This window comes from Lutzomyia longipalpis, chromosome 4 (genome assembly GCF_024334085.1).
Source record: "Lutzomyia longipalpis isolate SR_M1_2022 chromosome 4, ASM2433408v1".
NCBI lineage: Eukaryota > Metazoa > Arthropoda > Insecta > Diptera > Psychodidae > Lutzomyia > Lutzomyia longipalpis.
Window position 1 is genome coordinate 3,291,676 of NC_074710.1, and position 17,947 is coordinate 3,309,622.

At 34.2% G+C, this 17,947-nt stretch overlaps 2 protein-coding genes across 7 annotated transcripts in view; both read right to left on the bottom strand.

The window, feature by feature from the left end:
* The window catches only part of LOC129795447 (mediator of RNA polymerase II transcription subunit 1), a 1,235,552-nt gene that overhangs the window by 1,151,346 nt on the left and 66,259 nt on the right, over positions 1-17,947 (bottom strand). The window lies entirely within an intron of this gene.
* Positions 155-16,730, bottom strand: LOC129795486 (epidermal growth factor receptor kinase substrate 8-like). 6 transcript variants are annotated; one of them, XM_055836813.1, is made up of 10 exons: positions 16,253-16,665; positions 15,935-16,155; positions 8,049-8,402; positions 7,633-7,779; positions 5,361-6,530; positions 4,286-4,444; positions 4,095-4,188; positions 1,276-1,455; positions 453-775; positions 155-379 (listed from the first exon to the last, which is right to left on the bottom strand). In XM_055836813.1, the coding sequence occupies exons 3-10, from the start codon at positions 8,313-8,315 to the stop codon at positions 272-274; spliced, it is 2,448 nt and encodes an 815-aa protein (XP_055692788.1). In that variant the 5' UTR covers positions 8,316-8,402; positions 15,935-16,155; positions 16,253-16,665; the 3' UTR covers positions 155-271. The 6 variants fall into 6 exon arrangements, with proteins under 6 accessions (XP_055692788.1, XP_055692786.1, XP_055692791.1 ...); XM_055836811.1 differs by lacking the exon at positions 15,935-16,155 and having other exon boundaries at positions 16,253-16,679; XM_055836816.1 differs by lacking the exon at positions 1,276-1,455 and having other exon boundaries at positions 16,253-16,664.

Sequence of the window (17,947 nt, forward strand, 5' to 3'; positions counted from 1 at the left end):
AATGTTCCAAAAAGGGCGCCAAATTCAAAAAGTAGTCAAAAAAGCATGAATTTTATATGGGGGCGCTACGAAGGGGGGTTGGTGAAAACCGCCTGGTATCAGTAGTCTCTGTGCCTTTCATCGCGATCGGACCAACGGTGTGGAAATGCATAGCTGAACAGACACGAAATCTTTTATTTATTATATAGATTTCAATCCAATAAAAGGCCTTTTGATACCATAAATTATATATACAACTGCAAAGAAGGTCCCACAATAATCAAACTATAGGTCAAAAATTAACGTCTTCCGCCTTCTCTTTGGGTTCAGCCTTCTGTTCTGTTTTCTGGCGCGCCTTGGCCAGGATTGCGTGCAATTCCGAACTCCTGGCTGTTTTGTACTACAGATTAAAAGAAAAAAAAAGAACAAATAGGAATTCTTTCAATACTTTTCAAAAAACAAAGAAAACTCACCCCTGAAACATTTCTCTGCACGGTAATTTGTGACGCCAGACGCTTACCCTCTTCGGGACCGCAATAGCTCTCAAGAGTGGATCGTTTGAGGGCAAACAACTCATTCCCATTGACACCATTGAGCTTCTTCACGACATTGTCGGAAAATCCCTTTGCTTTCAACCACTTTTCCACCTCAGCAGACGTTGAGGATTGCTGAATGAAGATATCGGGTGTCTTTGTAATGTCCAAATTGCGTCTCTTCTCCCGGAAGAGCGTCAATACAGCACGCAATTCTTCCTGCATCTCTTCCTGCCCATTTTGTGCTCCCATCGATTGACGTGCTAAATTCAGATGAGACATAAAATAAACATTTTAAGCGGAATTTGTACAGCAAAAGCACCCCCCAAAATAATCTGTGATAAGTTAGTTTCAGGCAGGAAAATTAAACCATTTTTGCAAGATTAAAAGGAACAATTTTAAGGATTTTTGGAATACCAATTTACCTTTTAGATTAGTTTACTTTTAGAATAATTTGGATTGATTTTTTCTTTCCTAAAGCTTATAGGGAATCTTAATTCTTTAATTTAGTTTCATGCCTTTGACCGTTAAGTCGCCATTTTGTTTTCTCTCTTTTGAGAAAGTACAAAGTTTAGGAATTTAATTACATTGGATTGTTTCTTCCTTGGAGTTAAAGAAAAAAAACATTTTAAACAATTTATGACAAAAACGTTTCAAATCAATAATTATCTGAAAAAAATCTAAGAAGACAACAAAATGGCGGATATAGAGGGCAAAGTAAATAATGATCATCGATGACTCTAAGATCAGGGGATAATCTTACAGAGGGTGTTATTCCTGGAAGTGGCGCGAGATACTGGAGCAGACGCCGATGGAAGTGGCGGTGGTGGTGGAGGGGGCGGCTTGTTAGTCATTGACTGTCGATTAATGATGGCCACAGTTTGGTGCGTATGGTTAGGGTTTTCATCGTCATCTGATTCGGTATAGTACCCACTACTGCGCCCTTAAAAGTGCAAGATTAGTCGTTGTTAGTACTACTTTTCAACAAAATTCATTAGTTTGCAGAATTGAGGTTAAGTTTTCAAACAAATTTAAAAGTTAACGCTTTTGTCGTCCATCTTTTATCTTAAAGAAAATAATCAATTCTGTCAAAATTATTGCTACCATTTATTGCTAAAATACTTCATTGTATTGCAAAATGTATTAAAATGTGAATTAATTTGTACATTACGGCAAATCCCATCACCAACAGAATTTAGCAACTTCTTAATGTATTAAATGAATTAAAAAAATAATAATAATAATTGTATAAATACCTGTGGGCACACAAGTGGATGAAATACAACATTAAAAACGAATAAAAAAGACACACAAATCGTTGGTGAAAGAAGGAAAATCAAACAGTTATGAGAATCAAGAAGAAGAGGTAAATAACATTTAATGTGGAAGAGAAACGAATAAGGAATCACTGTGAAAAAAATGCTGAAAATCACACACAAAAAAAGCAAATCAAAACGTGAATTTGGTGGTAGAACACACACAGAATGGTTTCTTTTGTAAAATTAAAATATATTTAATTGCTACATAATTATCATAAAATCATAAAAATGAATGCGATATAATGCGAAATAGCTCTAAATGATCATTTTAATAATATTTTTATTCTTTTCTTTTCATTCTAAAATGTCTTTATTGCATTATTTCATAATATTTTTTATTTCTTTGCAAATTCTTTTTTTCTCCTTTTTTCTGCTTGCAAATCCATGCAAAAATAATATATTATGTATATCATTTTAAATTCTATTATGTATCCTATATTTATATATTTTCTTAATTCATTTTGTTTTACTAAAAATTACTATTGCAAACGCCATTTTCTTGGAGATTCATTGTCAATCTCCATTAAATAAATTATATTTTCAACTCAGTTTTCCATGCTAAAAATCTGCGGAAAACATTCCCAATTTTACGTGAATAAAAATACATTAATAAATGTATTTTGAAATAGACATTGCTCCGTGTTTAATTTACACAAATGCGGAATGCTTGTTAAATTAATATTTTTCATTTCTTTTTTTTTTAGCAAAATATGCAATTTGCGGTAAAAATGGCCAGTTAATTATATATTGTATTGCTTAATAATATTTTTGCCCTCCCTCCCCCCCTCGACAGCACATAGATGAGAAACAACAAAAAAAAAATGAGAAAGGAATTTTAATGAAGCACAAAATGTTTAACAGAAGTATAACGCACAGTAAACAGTGATGATAAGAAAAATAGAGCCATTACGAAGTTTTTCTTTTTTCTTATACGTTGACCGACTTCAATTGTGCTCATTATTGAATTCTATCGATTACCTTTAAAATGAATTGGAAAACTTTTTTTAAGCTCATTATCATTCAGACAGATTTTCCATTTTTATTTTTCATTTACTAAGCCTAGGATGAAATTGACTACTAAGTCTGGTTTTATCCGTGTGTTAAGCTAGGTTTAAACCAGACTTAAGATTTTTAAGACAAATATTACTTTTATTAAACTAGGCTCAAGTTTTTTAAAATAAGGTTAAGATTTTTAGACTAGGCTAAATTTTTCAAGGTCAGATGAATTAAGCGGGCCTTGATCTCTAAGACTTAAATGTCTGACCTTAAAATTTTCCTTAAGCACTAGTTTGTAAAGGGAAATAAAAATTTAAGCCTAGCTTAACAAACTTCAGCCGGACTTTCACCAAATTTTACCCTATATATTGAAAAACCTATAAAAAATTTCTAAAGAAAAATCATTTTCCTAGGCAAATCAATAAGTCAAAAACTTTGAAAAATAAAATCAGCAAGTGGCTCTACTTATTTGATCCTCACTGTAAATCGACATAAATCCCCAACAAGGTAGAAAATAACCGAAACAACAAAATAAAACATGAAATTAAACATGAAATAATTGAGCAAACAGAATGTTGATTGTAAAAAAAAGAACTCTTAAATTTTTTATCGAGCAATGAACTTCCGAAAAAAAATTATTAGTCCCCCTCCCTCTCCCATTTTGCCCCTTAAAAAATGAACTTGAAGTGTGACACAGAAAGTGAATGATTGTAAAAAGCAGAGCAATAAATTAATATTTTTTCCGTCTCTCTTTCTAAAATTATTATAGAAAAAATTATTGGCCACAAAATTAGCTTAAAAAAATTCTTAATTTGAAAGAAAAAAAAAATACTCTCAATGAGCTCAACTTATCTGAAAAAAATATCGAGGACAGTATTCATTTTCACTTCTCTATTTTTTTGGCTAAATATTTTCTTTGCTTGTATTGATATTTTTTTCTCTTTTCTCTTTTGAATACTTAATGTGATGTTTTTCTATTTTTTTCCTCAAATTTTTATTATGATTTTTTTTAAATTAACTTTCTAACATCTCTTTAGAGCTTTTCCTCACACAACGTCCTCTAATTTATCTTCATCTCCTCTCAATATAAGTCGTATTCTAGCCATTTTTTTTAGAATAAAATGTTTATTTTTTAATCAATAAAATGCGCTACAATTAAATGGGGGACTTAGGTCAACAATAAAATGAGACGGATTACAAGAGAATAAAAAAAAATCTTTGTAAAAGACTCTCAAGTGCTAGAAATATCGAAATTCACCCTTCTTACCGAGATGCTTGTTCCTAATCCAGTCCGCTGAGCCCGGAGGCGGCATACCTGAGGGTCCGGATTCATTGGCTGGTGACGCGAATCTCTCCATTTCCTGCACAAAGAAAAAAAACAGATTGTTGCATTTAGCTCCGGGGAACTCATAAACCTGTGCCGGGAAACTGCTTAATTTTTTTTGCTTATATACGTACCTCTTTGCCGGCCATTGTGGTGCGATTCTGATTGTAGAGGGGATTATTGAAGACATCGTTGTCACTGTAGTTGATCGGGGTAACAATGGTATGGGGAACATGAGCAACTTGACCACGACTATTTCTTGCCTTCCACCATTTGCGTGTGTCGTCTAGAACCTACAGAAAAAATAATAATAATGAACGTTATGAAAAATCGTGTTCGTTGATATTTAAAATCGTTTGAATTTGAAAGACTTATAGCGACACTTGTGGGAGTTATACAAACTAATAGATAAAAAAGTAGACATTTTGAAAAAATTTTGCTGCAAAAATCAACTGGGAGAAAATTAAAAGAAAGGATTTATAAAAATATTATAGGTTAATGATCGGAAATTCAAAAATTAATCTTGAGATGAACTTCGGATCGGTTCAGATCAGATAATTAGGACACGAAAACACTGCAGCACACGAGAAATTTGTCGTCCATTTGTTGAAATTTTAAGAGGGTCCAAGCCCCAATAGCGACATCGTATTTGTACATGTTGTAGGGGAATATGGGGCAATTTGTTAATTTTAATTGAGACATATATTTTCCTTGGTATGTACCGAGAAAATATTTTAATTTTATAATAACGACTGTCTTATAGGAAATTTTTCGGGCTACAACTTTGTTTCACACGATTTCTTTCTATCTCAATGGGAAAATGCATTTTCAGTCCATTTTCCGAACCTTGCGATTTAACTTTTTGCCCCAGTTACCCCTACATATTTGATAAAAGATTCAGAGATCTCTTAAACTGATCAATTGATTGCTCACGCTAATAAATCGTTCCGGAAACTGATGAAAAGAATTTTATTTGAATTTGGCGCGCACTCGAAGCGGGATAATCACGGTGGTGAATTTTAATGGTGAAAAAAGAAATATGGGGAAAAGAACAGATTTGGCGGCAAAATTTACAAATCAGATTTAGAAGGCACGGTGTATGGAGGCAAAAGTGCTTGCTTCGTAATAAAGTGTAATTTATCGTGTGAAATAAAGGTTTTTCGCGAACAAGATCTACAAGAAAAATAATAAATTTGACTCAACACACACCTCAAGGTACTCTCCACGCACCACGGTTAGCTCTTTGTCATTATTAGCCGTTCTGGGGTAGGTCACTTGAACAATTTTAGCTCCCTGCGCTTGCAGTTCATCCACCCAACCATCATTGCCATTAGCATCGTGTCCCGCAACGGCGGCTGTTATAGCAGCCGCTGCTGCAGCTCCATTGCGCTCAATGGAATCCACAGAGATGTCTGATCGTGCACTGATATCTCTCAATCCTGGACTAGCTGGTGCACCACTATACTTATCCATCTGTGGCGGTGGATCGTACTCAAAATCCCCAACACCCCCAGAAGCATAGTGAAGCTGATGCGTTTCAATTTGCCTCTTTCCCGTACCCACTGTGGCATTCTCTAGTTCCTCCACAACCGGGTAATCCGGGGACCAGCCGTCAAAGAAAACCGGATGGTACGAACCAACGTGTCCCTTCCACTGATCCCGCGAAATGGTCCATGCATCCCCAAGGGATCGCCAAAGTTCCGTCTCTTTGCTCGTCACGCAATTTATAAGAAGATTAATAGCTTCACGCGTGAGCAATGGATTGATAACACGTGCCGGTAGATTGGGATCGTAGTACGTGTCATGGCTAGCATCCACAATGAGTGCCAATGGGGTGAAGAGGAAATGCACAAGCTCCGGAGCATTTGGATCGTGGATGTGTGCCTTCAATTTTGCCAACAAATTAAATGAAAGTTTAAACTTTGCAAAAATGTCAATGAATTCCTTCTCATGCGGTGGCCTCGTTCGCAATGTCAACAATCCCTCACCGGGATCCTTCTTCTTTGACTTCCTATTCCTCCTACGACGTTCCAGTTCTCTCGTTGCAGCCGCTGCATGTTGCAGCCTCGCAATAAACTTCTCAATATCATCGAAACAATGATTGAGCACCGTCACATCTCTCTCGTATTTCTCACTTGATGTGGAACTCGTCTCCGGATCATGCCCAACAACCATCCCGGATCTCTCGGCACTCACACCAAATTCCGAATCTGTATCCTGATTCCCGTGATCGTGGTAATTTGCAACTGCATGAAAGGATCTCGCATTGTTCTTGCCAATGGGGGGTGTCGGAAGGGTTTCCCGGTGCTGCAGTACGACCTTTCCGCTCCGTAGCATTTTGAGATCCTCAACTAGATGCACTGCTGATATACTTTGGCACTGTTTTGTTGAAATAAAAAAACGAATATAAAATATCCATTGAGTTTCATTTAGTTCTTTTGCGTGCTTTTTGCACAATCTGTTTAACTTTTTGCGCATAAAAATGTTTTTTTTTCTTTATCGGAAATCGTTGCAAATTGTGTAAAAATTACTTTTCGCATCAATTTTACAAAATTGTTTGATTTTATCGGTAAGAAAACTATTAGATCGTGCCATATTGAATAGAAAAAATTTACAAGAGATAATCGATTAACTTAAAAGACTTGCAACAATCTAACAGAGAATATTGATTTTAAGAATTGAATGAATTTGAATTGATTATCAAAATTTTTATATTTCTTAGTCACAAAGCAATTGAAATTCCTAATCTAGCTAGAAAGTCGATCAAACTCTTGCAGTTTGTTGATTTTCTGATCAGAACCGCATAAATTTAAGGTTCTTAAGAGACAATTATGTTACTGAAACTTCTGAATTGTCCCAGAAAAGAAAATTGAATCTTTTGAAATTTATTTAAAGATTTTTTAAAGAATTCTTTAAGATTTTAAGGGAAAATGGACCTAATTCAGCGACCAAGAAACCCTTGAAATTCACTTGAAATCTTGAACTTTCAGTACAAAATTCAAAGATTTCTAGGGTTTCTTGATCGCTGAATTAGGCCAAATGTATTCGTTTTTATAAGAACATTTCATTCAGTAAGTAGAAAATTTAATCGTTTTCTTGAAGCATTTAAAGATTTGAAAAATGCTAAGAATTTAATCACAAAATAAGAATGCAAAAGGACATTTAATTAATTGTTTAACAATCCCAATTCAATTGCAAAAGCAATAACAAAATAAACAATTTATTCCAACTTAAATAAACTAAACACAGCACATACCCATTGAACCTGAATTACTTAATCTCTTTATTTCTCTAATCAAACACTCGTTCTATCTGCACAATTTAATTCTTTTACTGCATCTAGGAAGTGAAAATTCACCTCTAGCTGTTCTTTTTTTTTATTTTTCTTTAAAAAAAAATATTTTTCCTAATTTTTTTCAAATCTCTGTGCATCCATAATAATTTAGGAAAAGAAGCAAAAAAATGATTTTCTTCAACTCACTTGAAAGATGTGCATCTCCGAACGAGAACCATTTCCACCATTGCCAACAATAAACACCAGAATGTTGTTGTACATCTCCATTGGGTCGTTGCTGGTGAAAGCAGTTGGTTCTTGAATGAGCGATGCTGGGAACTTTTCAATAATATTCTGCGCGCATGGGAGAAGAGACAAAAGGTTTCAGTTCAGAGTCACACATTGGCAGCACAAAAAAATGGGGGAGTTGGGAGGAAAAATAATATATAGAATGGGAAATATAAATGGCACAAAAAAACGAGAGAGAGAAAAATTAAAATTATTTTACAGAACATGGACAAGCGAGCGCGGGGTGTTTGAAATTTTTTGCCCATGCTCTGTGGATGTACAGCAAGGTGAACTGAATTATTGTGTGCTTGGGTAAATGATGGGAGAATACGAACCCCAGATTCGTAGTCCATAATCAAGATCCACTGTTTGTCGAGGCAGAGCTGCATTTTCTGCGACCAAATACCCGTGGTCTTCTCCAGCTGCAGTAGCCTTCGCATCCCATCGGCCGGATAGACAATCCCACTCTCCTGGTTCACCGTGAATGTCGCCAGGTGTTCCAGGAGGTACGTTGGCTTATCCCCGAGATCACTCCCGGGTCGACTGTCGCTCCTTGAGTCGTGTTCATCTCCCGAATAGCCTCCATTTGAGTAGTGAGCCATCTTCCGTGCACAATCACACCCGCGCCCCACTCACGTGATCACGTTGGGCTGTCCAAAGAAAAATCACCGCGCGTTTCTAGAAGCCACCTACAAAAGAGGCGAATTTTTTTTGTTATTTTTCACCTTATCATCCAACACTTGAGAGGGACGGTGTGTTATCAAAAGCCCCCTCTCGCTCTCAATAAAATTGATACAAACACACAAAAAATGGCACACAATGAAATTTTATATGGGAGATGCTTTGACACTGATAGCAGATAAATCGATGATATCATTTTATTTTCAACCTTCTCAACTCCTCACTTCTATAGAGGGTATAGAGGTGATTATTTTTTTCTTTGCAATTAACCATAACAATCGTTGAATTTAGGAGGTGATAACACCGTCTCCTACACTTTCCCCCATATTAAATTCCCGGAGCAATTTAAGAGCTGCTTTTTATTGAAACGCAATAATTTTAATGCTCCATTCGATGGTTGGAATTTTTGTTGGATTCCGCCACCAAAATCAGATTCAACATAAAAAAAAAATGTTTAATCACTTGTTCACAAATCAACAGGATATTTCGCATGAAAAATTAGCATTCGTGATTTAAGCTGCTTTAAACATCTGTTGTGTCAGCTACAGGGCTGAAAAATTTGCATATTTTGGTGAGAATTGTCTTTAATCATGAAAGCTTTCTCATCGTTTGAAGTGAATAAATGAAATTGGAAATTTTTTAAAAAGAAATATTCTTCATTTCCCAATAACAGGGGCTTATGAAGAAAGGGTGTGTGGGTGTTTAAATAACGTCTTAAAATTCAGGAAGCTTAGAATTTTCATTAAAAGTCTTAACAAAAATATTTTCAAGCTCAAAATTATACATAAAAAAATTTTTAAAAAGGAAATTTCAAATGTTATGAAAAAGAATCACAGCTGAAACATTAAACGTTAAGGATTAAAAAATGATGAATATTTAAAAGGAACGTCTAACGTTACAGAAGAATAATCAAACTTTCAAAAAATACATCAATGAAACGTCAAGGTTAGAAAGAAGTCGTTGAACATTTAAAAATATATCAAACGTTAGATAAAAATCATCAGAGTTAAAAAAAGAATGTTAAATATAAGAAAAGAAGAGCTAAAATTGGAAAAGAATCGTTAAACTTTAGAAAAGAATCATCAAATGATTATAAAAGAATTGTTAAACGTCAGTAAAAAAATCAAATGTTGAAAAAGGAGCGTCACACGTTAAAACGATAGTCAAATGTAAGAAAAGAAGCGTAAAACGTTAAAATATCCATAAAAAAATGTCAATTGTTTGTTAAGAAAATTTAAAGTAATAAATTGTCGTTTATTAATCAATTTTTAACTGTTTTCAAAGTTACAAAAAAAACCCCTAAAATTCCTTGAATAGATTTTTTACACCGCCGGATAAAATAAAATCTGATTGAATAACAGACTTTTCGACTTCCACAAACACCTTCATCAGTTACACAAACACCGCCATTTGTTAAAAAAAATTCTTTCATTCCCTTTAAAACTTTTAAAGCTAAAGAAAAATTAAATATTCATGTAATATACTAATCGATTTCATGAAATAACTTTCAAATATCAAAGAATATTAAAACTCTCAGTCGTTCCAGCCTTTTACCACCACTTAAAGGTCAAACAGGTAGAGTTCTCAAATGAAAGCGAAACAAATTAGAAATGGAATCATCAATGTTTATTCAAATGAGCCAAACTGTCATAAGGAGGAGGAGGAAGAGTTTTGCCATTTACCAGCATCTGCGACAAAATTCAATGAATCATCATCTCCTTTACTTTCTTATCAAAAGAATTCCAGAACTTTATCACAATAAATGATGGTGAATTGTCGCCACAAATTTCTCTGTTTTGCTATTAATCTTTAGAGCACTTTATCTAAATAGTCATGCCAGCGTAAAAAAAAATCACACGACATTGAAGTTAATTTGTGAGGGTGTCTTGCAACCATAGAAAATCGATGGCAAAAGAGTTATTTATTGTAGATGGAGGAGCATCCAATAAAAGAGGAGAAAAAAAAACACGATTGATTGTTTGGCAACGAGAGACACTCACACATATTTTTCATCTTTGAAAAAATGAATGAAAAAAATATATTGGCGCAATTGTTGATGCGGGGGGAGGTGATTGGATGTTGTGGCAGAGAGACATGGGAGCTGCCTTGGGTGATTTGTGAACCTAGGCGAGGAGGATTGAATAATAATTCCTCCGCGCGATACTTATTTGTGAGAAGAAGTAATGTAGGTATAATACACTGTTAGAAAAAGAACACAAAAGTGAGAGTGAACCAAGATGAGTGCCACACCTTGAGCCAACACACACACTTCGGTTCAACATGAGTAAAATATTATTTTTCTCGCAAGAGTCCCTCCACATCACACGGAGAGCTTGATGTGATCTGGGTAAGAGATGAAGGTGAGATGCTGCGCCAAGGAATTCCATCAAATTGGCGCGCTCAGCAATCATCAATGAATAACCACCGTTGCATCAACCAACAACCATTCCTCCGCAGCGCATTGTGTCTATGGATGGGGCCAATTTATGAAGCAGCACAGAGGCAAAAGACGAAGGAATTTAATGCTACACAAGCACTGAAATTTCCTCCATGACCATAAGCACCGAAAATGGTTGAAAATATTTAATTGTTTCCCATTTGTGGCACACAGCACGACAATTGAATTTTAAGTTGATGAGGTGAAACTTCCCTCAAATATGGATGGATTAATAAAAATACCACAGAAGCACAAAAATCACCTGCCTTCGTCCTCAAAATCACTTCCTCACACACACATTTGTTCCATCAAAAAGGAAAACCTAACACTACAATGTTTGCTATTAATATTTGCTGTTTTTTTTTTCTAAAATCGAAACGACAAAATATTATAAAATGGAAAATATTTAACTTCACAAAAATATTTCCACACACTCTTTCGCACTGAATTTGTTGAATTCCGCCGTGTTTCTGATGGGAGAATTTTACTATTCGTATCTCTCGGGCATTTATCGACAGGTACGTGCTGTAAATATGTGCGCAATGCGGTAATTTTGAGAAATAAAATTTTAAAATGGTTGAGGTAAACTGTAGGAAGCTACAAATGACGTTACATTACCATTTAAGTGATACTCAACGTAAAAAAAAGTTAAGGCTTAAACCAAATTTAAATTTTGTAAAGGTTTATTTAAATTGGTTCAGGATTCAATGAGCTTGAATAAATATCCCACAAATCTAGATTTTGATGGTTTTGAAGGAATAATTTGAAAATCTTAATTTTTATTAATGGGAGTGTAGAAGAATGGAAATGGATGTCATTTTTTTATTATTTTTTAAATAATGTTTAGTTTTATTAAAGCCCCAGATCATTAAAAATTTTATTTCAAGGCGTATAGTCAAGAAGAACGTCTAGATGTCTAAAAGGTATAAGAGAAATTATTTCTAGGCTATCACCTACACGAAAATATAAACTTTCAATTCTTAGAATGAAGAACATTTGAAAAGAAATGTGAAACATTAGAAAAATAACTTTATACGCTGAATGAAAAAATAGGCCTTAGAAATAAATTGAAACATTTTAGAAACATCAAACATTAGCAAAGAGACGTAAAACTTTAGAATAGAAAACTTCAATCGTTAGAATATAGACGTAAAATGTTAGAAAATAATGGAAATCGCCAGAATCACTTAAATAAGAAAAAGCTCCCTTTTTATAAGGTATCGTTTTTATTAAAAAAAAATCTTAGCCTTCTTAGAACATCCTGTTAAAAATATTTCTAGCTGTCAATGCCTATCAAAGCTATCCTTAAGTTAAAAAGTTGCTATAAAAACTAGTCCCAAAACACTTAACAAGATATCTCAAAATTCTTCATTTTACGTAATTTTGGCAAGGTTGGCAAGTTAAAAAATAATTTGATAACATTCTTTTGCTAGAAGTGACGTCAACAAGATCCATTTCTTTAGTAACATTGGAAACGACTATTTCCTTCTTTTTTCTGACGTATTGATGTTATTGCAAGAGTCTTCCGGTGTTCGTCAGAGGAAAATTCCCGCTCACATGTTCTGAAAATTTTTGAGAAAAATCATGTAATTTATGTAAAAAACTTATGTTTCAATGTTATGAATAAATATGTCCTTTCAGCCACTGAAGAAGAGCCACTATTAGGCTCGAAAGCTTTGGCATAAATTGCTGCTTTTCCTTGGGTGAGCGGGAATTTTTCTCTGACGAACACCGGAAGACTCTTGCAATAACTGGAAACGACGTAGAGAAAATTATTTAGATAGATTTTCTGTAGTTTTATTAAAAAGGTTAGTATTCATCAATAAGACGGCGGTGGCCGTAAACCGAAACAAAATAGAATACAACACAAATAATTCTAATTTATTCATTTCTTTATGCTCCAACATAAAATTCTTCTTTTTGTTAAAACCGTTTATTTTGAATTACACTGTCTTACCGTTCTTTAAATTATCTTTAAGAAAAAAAAAAGATTTTTTGAAAAAAAGATGCATCACTATTTTTCTCACAATACCGCATTCCGCACCTTGTGCTCTGTCTCTCTTCCGCATCAACATGTGCCATCTCGCTTCTGCACATACTCGATCATGCTGATCGGTCATTTCTTTCCCATTCCCACCTCTACCTGGTGGACAACAATCCGTGATCTCCCTCCCACCCAGGTGGAATTATACCTCCTCATCTCTTTAGCAGTGGTGGTTGTAATTTAAAAAAAAAACCTGTTTTACAATTAAATTCTTTGATGCTGCGTATGTGTATTTCTATTTATTTTATCAATACCGCACCCCTCTCCCCACCACCACGACGATCGCGCGCTACCTCTCCGCAGGTATTTTAATACATTGTGGAACACCATTGCGGTGTAAACAGACATCTTCTGCGCAATGGGACAATAACACTATACCTGTACCTTCTCACTGAGAGACTTTCACACACTTGAGGAATGTCTCGATCTTCATTTCATACACATAACACCCAAAAATTCCCGCATAATCCCTCCATGTGCCCACAATCCCACAAATCCTTCCCAAAAATCCCACAAAAATCACCATCACGTGCCTCCGAAAAAAAGCGGTTAAACTTTCATTGTGGACTTTCCGCACACTGTGTGGCATTCTTTCACATGTCGTGGAATTCAAATAAGATCCAAAACGCCTCAATTTCTTTTTTTTTTTAACTTAAGCAAATCCGAATAAAAAAGCTACCTCGTGCTCTAAAAGATCTCCTGATAGATTCAGCAGCAATTTTATGTCCAAGTTGAGAAATCAAAAAGTATGTGATTTCTCCTGACAACTTTCGGGTAAATATTTGAGCTTCTCATTTGAACACCATACTCTACGTTAATGTAGGATAGGTAACTATGCATGCTTGGAAGTCAAATAAATACGTTCATGTTATTTTTCCAAATTCTCCTTCCTCAAGGTTTAAAAATCATCAAAATTTGGTCAAACTTTGGGGTTTTTCTTATCTAATCAACCGCCTAAATCTTCAGATATTCAATGAGCTGTTGTTGCGTGAGCTTTTACGCTATTGTTCCGTCGCCGGTCAATTTTATGACCATCCTCTTGAAATTCTCTATATAATGTACAAAAAAAACACCTCCTACCTACCTATATATCTATGTACCTATATCACGTCTTAATCTTATAAAGTTTTTTTTTGTTTTTTTATTTATCAGAAAAGAAAAACAAATATGTATCTTTTGAATAAAAAAAAACAAAAGAATTCTATTCCAAATAACTTTGCATTAAAATTACTTTTTTTTTTTTTAAAATTTCTACATTTTTTTTTAATGTTGTAATATCTAGCTTGAAATGGATTTCTTACTTCTAAATCTAAAATTAAACTTCTAAAGTAATTTCGATATTACTCATTTTCAATCCTTTAATAAATGTGATTAGTTCTAAGTTTTTTTTTGGATGTTTTGACTGTCTTGAGTTAGTTTTGTTCGGAACCATAGAAATGTTCTGCATAAGAAGTTTAGATTTAGTTTTAGAAGTTAATAGAAACAATTTTAAGCTAAGAATAACAATACTAAAAAAAAAGGATTTTTGTAGAATATTTTAATTAAAAAAAAAAAAGAATAAGATTAAACAATATACAAATTATTTTTGTCTCAAATAAATAGAAACTGATAAAATTTAACAAAGAAGAGGAAGGATGTAACATTTTAGAATTATTTTTAAAGAATATTAAAAATTATAGGAAATAGGATTAACAAGAATTGACATTGAAATTGTTCTATCTCCATTTTCTACGAAACCTATACTACCAATTCGTCCTTTTGACTGATTTTTTTTAATCTTTTAAATTAAAAAAATAAATTGAAATATTTACTAAAACAACGCCATAACAGATTTTCTATTTTTCTTTTTTTTTAATGCTCTTTATGTTCTCTAAATTAGTTAAGAGGCCAAAATATGTAGTTTAGTAACAATAACATCTTTCAAATGGATTTATTTTTTTTAATTCCTACTCTATACCTATGTTACGTCTACTACTAACTCAAACAGAACAAAATTTACAATATTACAACATAAAAAAAAAACATTTTTACACGCAAAACTTTTGCCCTTACACTTGCCTCTGCAGTTTTATTTCTTCTTTTAATGGAGAGACCTTCTCAAGCACAATGTTTCAATGAAGGTGGGCAACAACCCACTCCGCGAGGTGCTTCTTCGCGGTGTGAAGAAATATAGTAAAAGAGTTAATGGCCATAAAATGATTAATTGCCACTGAGAATTGACACAAATTCAATGAGCTCGCATTTTGAGTACTTCTTTCAATACACACCACGCAAAATTTCAAAGAGGATTCTCAATCGAGGCTTTTTTAGTCCCACACCACCTTATCGCGCACCATAAAGAGGCTTTTATCAATATTAACTTGCGAAAAACCCTCCGCAGAAATTACTTTTTGTTGTAATTTATGGGAAGAAAGTTAAGATTTTTCCGGCAAATGGAAATCAGTGAAGCTGCAATGATTTGTCTGTTATTACATGAGTTTTTTTTTTTTTCAATGCGCACAGACTTCATACATATAAGAAGCTTCCGAGATTATAAATCTCACTTTTATATTGAGGACTTTTTATTGGAAATTCCTTCGTTGTATGTAATTAAAAATTTCTTTTAATCTTTTGAGTTTATTTTTTTAAATTAGATTAAAGTTAGGCTGAGATTTTTTTACAACTATTTGATTGTTTTAAAAGAAGATGAAGACTAAAAAATAATTCTTTACTTTTAGACACATCATCGACTTTAATTAAAATTCTAAACCTGTTAAAATTCAAACACTAAATTTTATGGTTTTTCTGATTAAAATATGTTAAAATCCTTGCAATCGGTCAAGTGGTTTTGTAACAACAAGTAAGCAACACCTCGAAAACTTTTAAAATTTAAATAAATTCGTTATTTTGACGACTTCTTTCAGTAAGTTAGGTTTAAATAGCGAGTGACCTTAAGAGTTTTTTTTTCAGTAGTTGACATCGCACCTTTGGAATTCCATAAGAAAATCCCTGCCCATGATTAGACAAGCACAGAAGGTGCCACTGCTGATGAGAAGCTCTGTGGTGGCAAAGAAAATTACCTTCAGGAAGTTTTATCACACTTTACACGCGATAAGCGCCAAATTTTTCGATGACACAGCACCATACAGGTGGTTGGAGCAACTAAGATTAGTGACGCAGGCAGGTGCCTATCCTCACTGTATTCTCCGGGAGTGCAACGAGCAAATACACCGAGGAATGCGCAAAAGGGGCAGTGAGAAAGCCTCCATCAAACACACAAGAAGAGAGCAAGAGAAGCCGTCTAATATGGGAAGAATATTATTGCAGTAAAAATGCAAAAATCCCAAAATTCCCCACGAAAAAAAATCCCATCGCGGATAAATAGATAACTGTTTTACCTCTTTTCTGACCACCTCACTCCCGTATCTTGGATTTCCTTCCACTCACACACACTAAAAAACTTCTGGGGCTGTGGTGCTTTTGAATATATTTTCTTTTTAGCTGGAAAACTTCAAATACGTCGCCATTTGCGCAATATTCCCAAAGAGGTAACAAAACACATCCACACAAAATCCAGACACTAAACACTCGATGTTGTGGTCAAAAAGTACACGGCACAGGTGGGAAAATGCATCAAATTGCCCACAACTGGGGCATTTTCCACGCAAATTTGCAACACAGAATTGCCCCGGGGGTCACTGGGGAGTGCTTTTTGCGACTTCCAACGCGGTTTTAGCTCCAAAATCTCATTAAAATCCTCTCCCACCGTCTTGTGGCACACACACCTGTTGCTTGTACACCTCACAATGCGAGTACACGATAACATGAATGAAGAGCGATCGGAACGCGAGGTGTCGTCGTGGTGATGCCAAACGCCACCTGTTGGGCTTATTTGTTTGAATAAATAATAAAAAAAAAACAGTCGAAACTCTAAGGAAAAAGTCGTACCCCTATAATTGATGGCAGCCCCCTAAATGTTTCCCCTAATTACAACCCTGATGTATTTTCTTTGCAGCCATTTTGTTTATTTTTTTCTTTAAGAAAAAATCGTAATAACTCCAGTTCTACTGATTCGATCTGGATGATTTTGATTTTAATTAAATGATATTTAAATGGCTTATAATCCACTGAAAAAAGAACAAAAAAAAATAGAGACGATAAGAAAAACGAATGATGTGTTTTTAGGAAGATTTTCAGACGTACCGTCATTTTGAATAAATTGAAAGTTTTAATGTAAAGTGTGGAACATTTTTCTTGTTATTTCATCAATTAAAATTGCTCTAGAAAAGTTTGATTGATCTCTTAGTCACCTTGACAGAGCCTGATGAAGATAACGAAATTATTAAAACGTCGTTTGAGAAAACATAAAAATGGCGTCTATTTTATCTTTAACATCGAAAAATTTTCCTTAACCCTTTAAAGTTTTTTGGGTCATACGCTGACCCAAACGTGAAACATTTTATTTTTTCAACTATTTATGAATGTAATTGTTTTTCCATGTTACAAATGCATCAAATTCACGCATAAGGGGTCAAAGAAGACGTTCTGAGTGAGAAATGTCCTCTAAAAAAATTCATAGAATAAAAATCGCGATAAAAGAGCGCATGTTTCATTGTTTTTATGTTTCACGTTGGACGTTAAAGGGTTAAGATGGGATCTCTTTTGAGAGCTGGTGAAATTAAATGTTTTTATTTTTCTTGGGGTTTTTCTTGAACTTGGTTTTCAAGGGTTGTTCACATTTAAAAACTTATTATTGAAGAGTAAGAAAATTTCTTTCCGCCATCTTTGATGCGACGCCATTTTGTGATTTTGCTCAAAACTAAAAGTAGGTTTTTCAAAGGATCTACTGAATGGATTTTAATGGGATAAAAAGCAAATGAAAGAAGAAATGTCAATGCAGATTTCGATGTACCAGAATTTTGAATTTCCATTCTGGGGCTGAGAAAAGTGGAAAAATGTGACTTTTTTCAGATATTTTTGACGTTTTTTCACTTTTCTCAGCCCCAGAACGGAAATTCAAAATTCCGCTACATCATAATCTGCATTGGTATTTCCTCTTTCATTAGCTTTTTACCCCATCAAAATCCATCCCG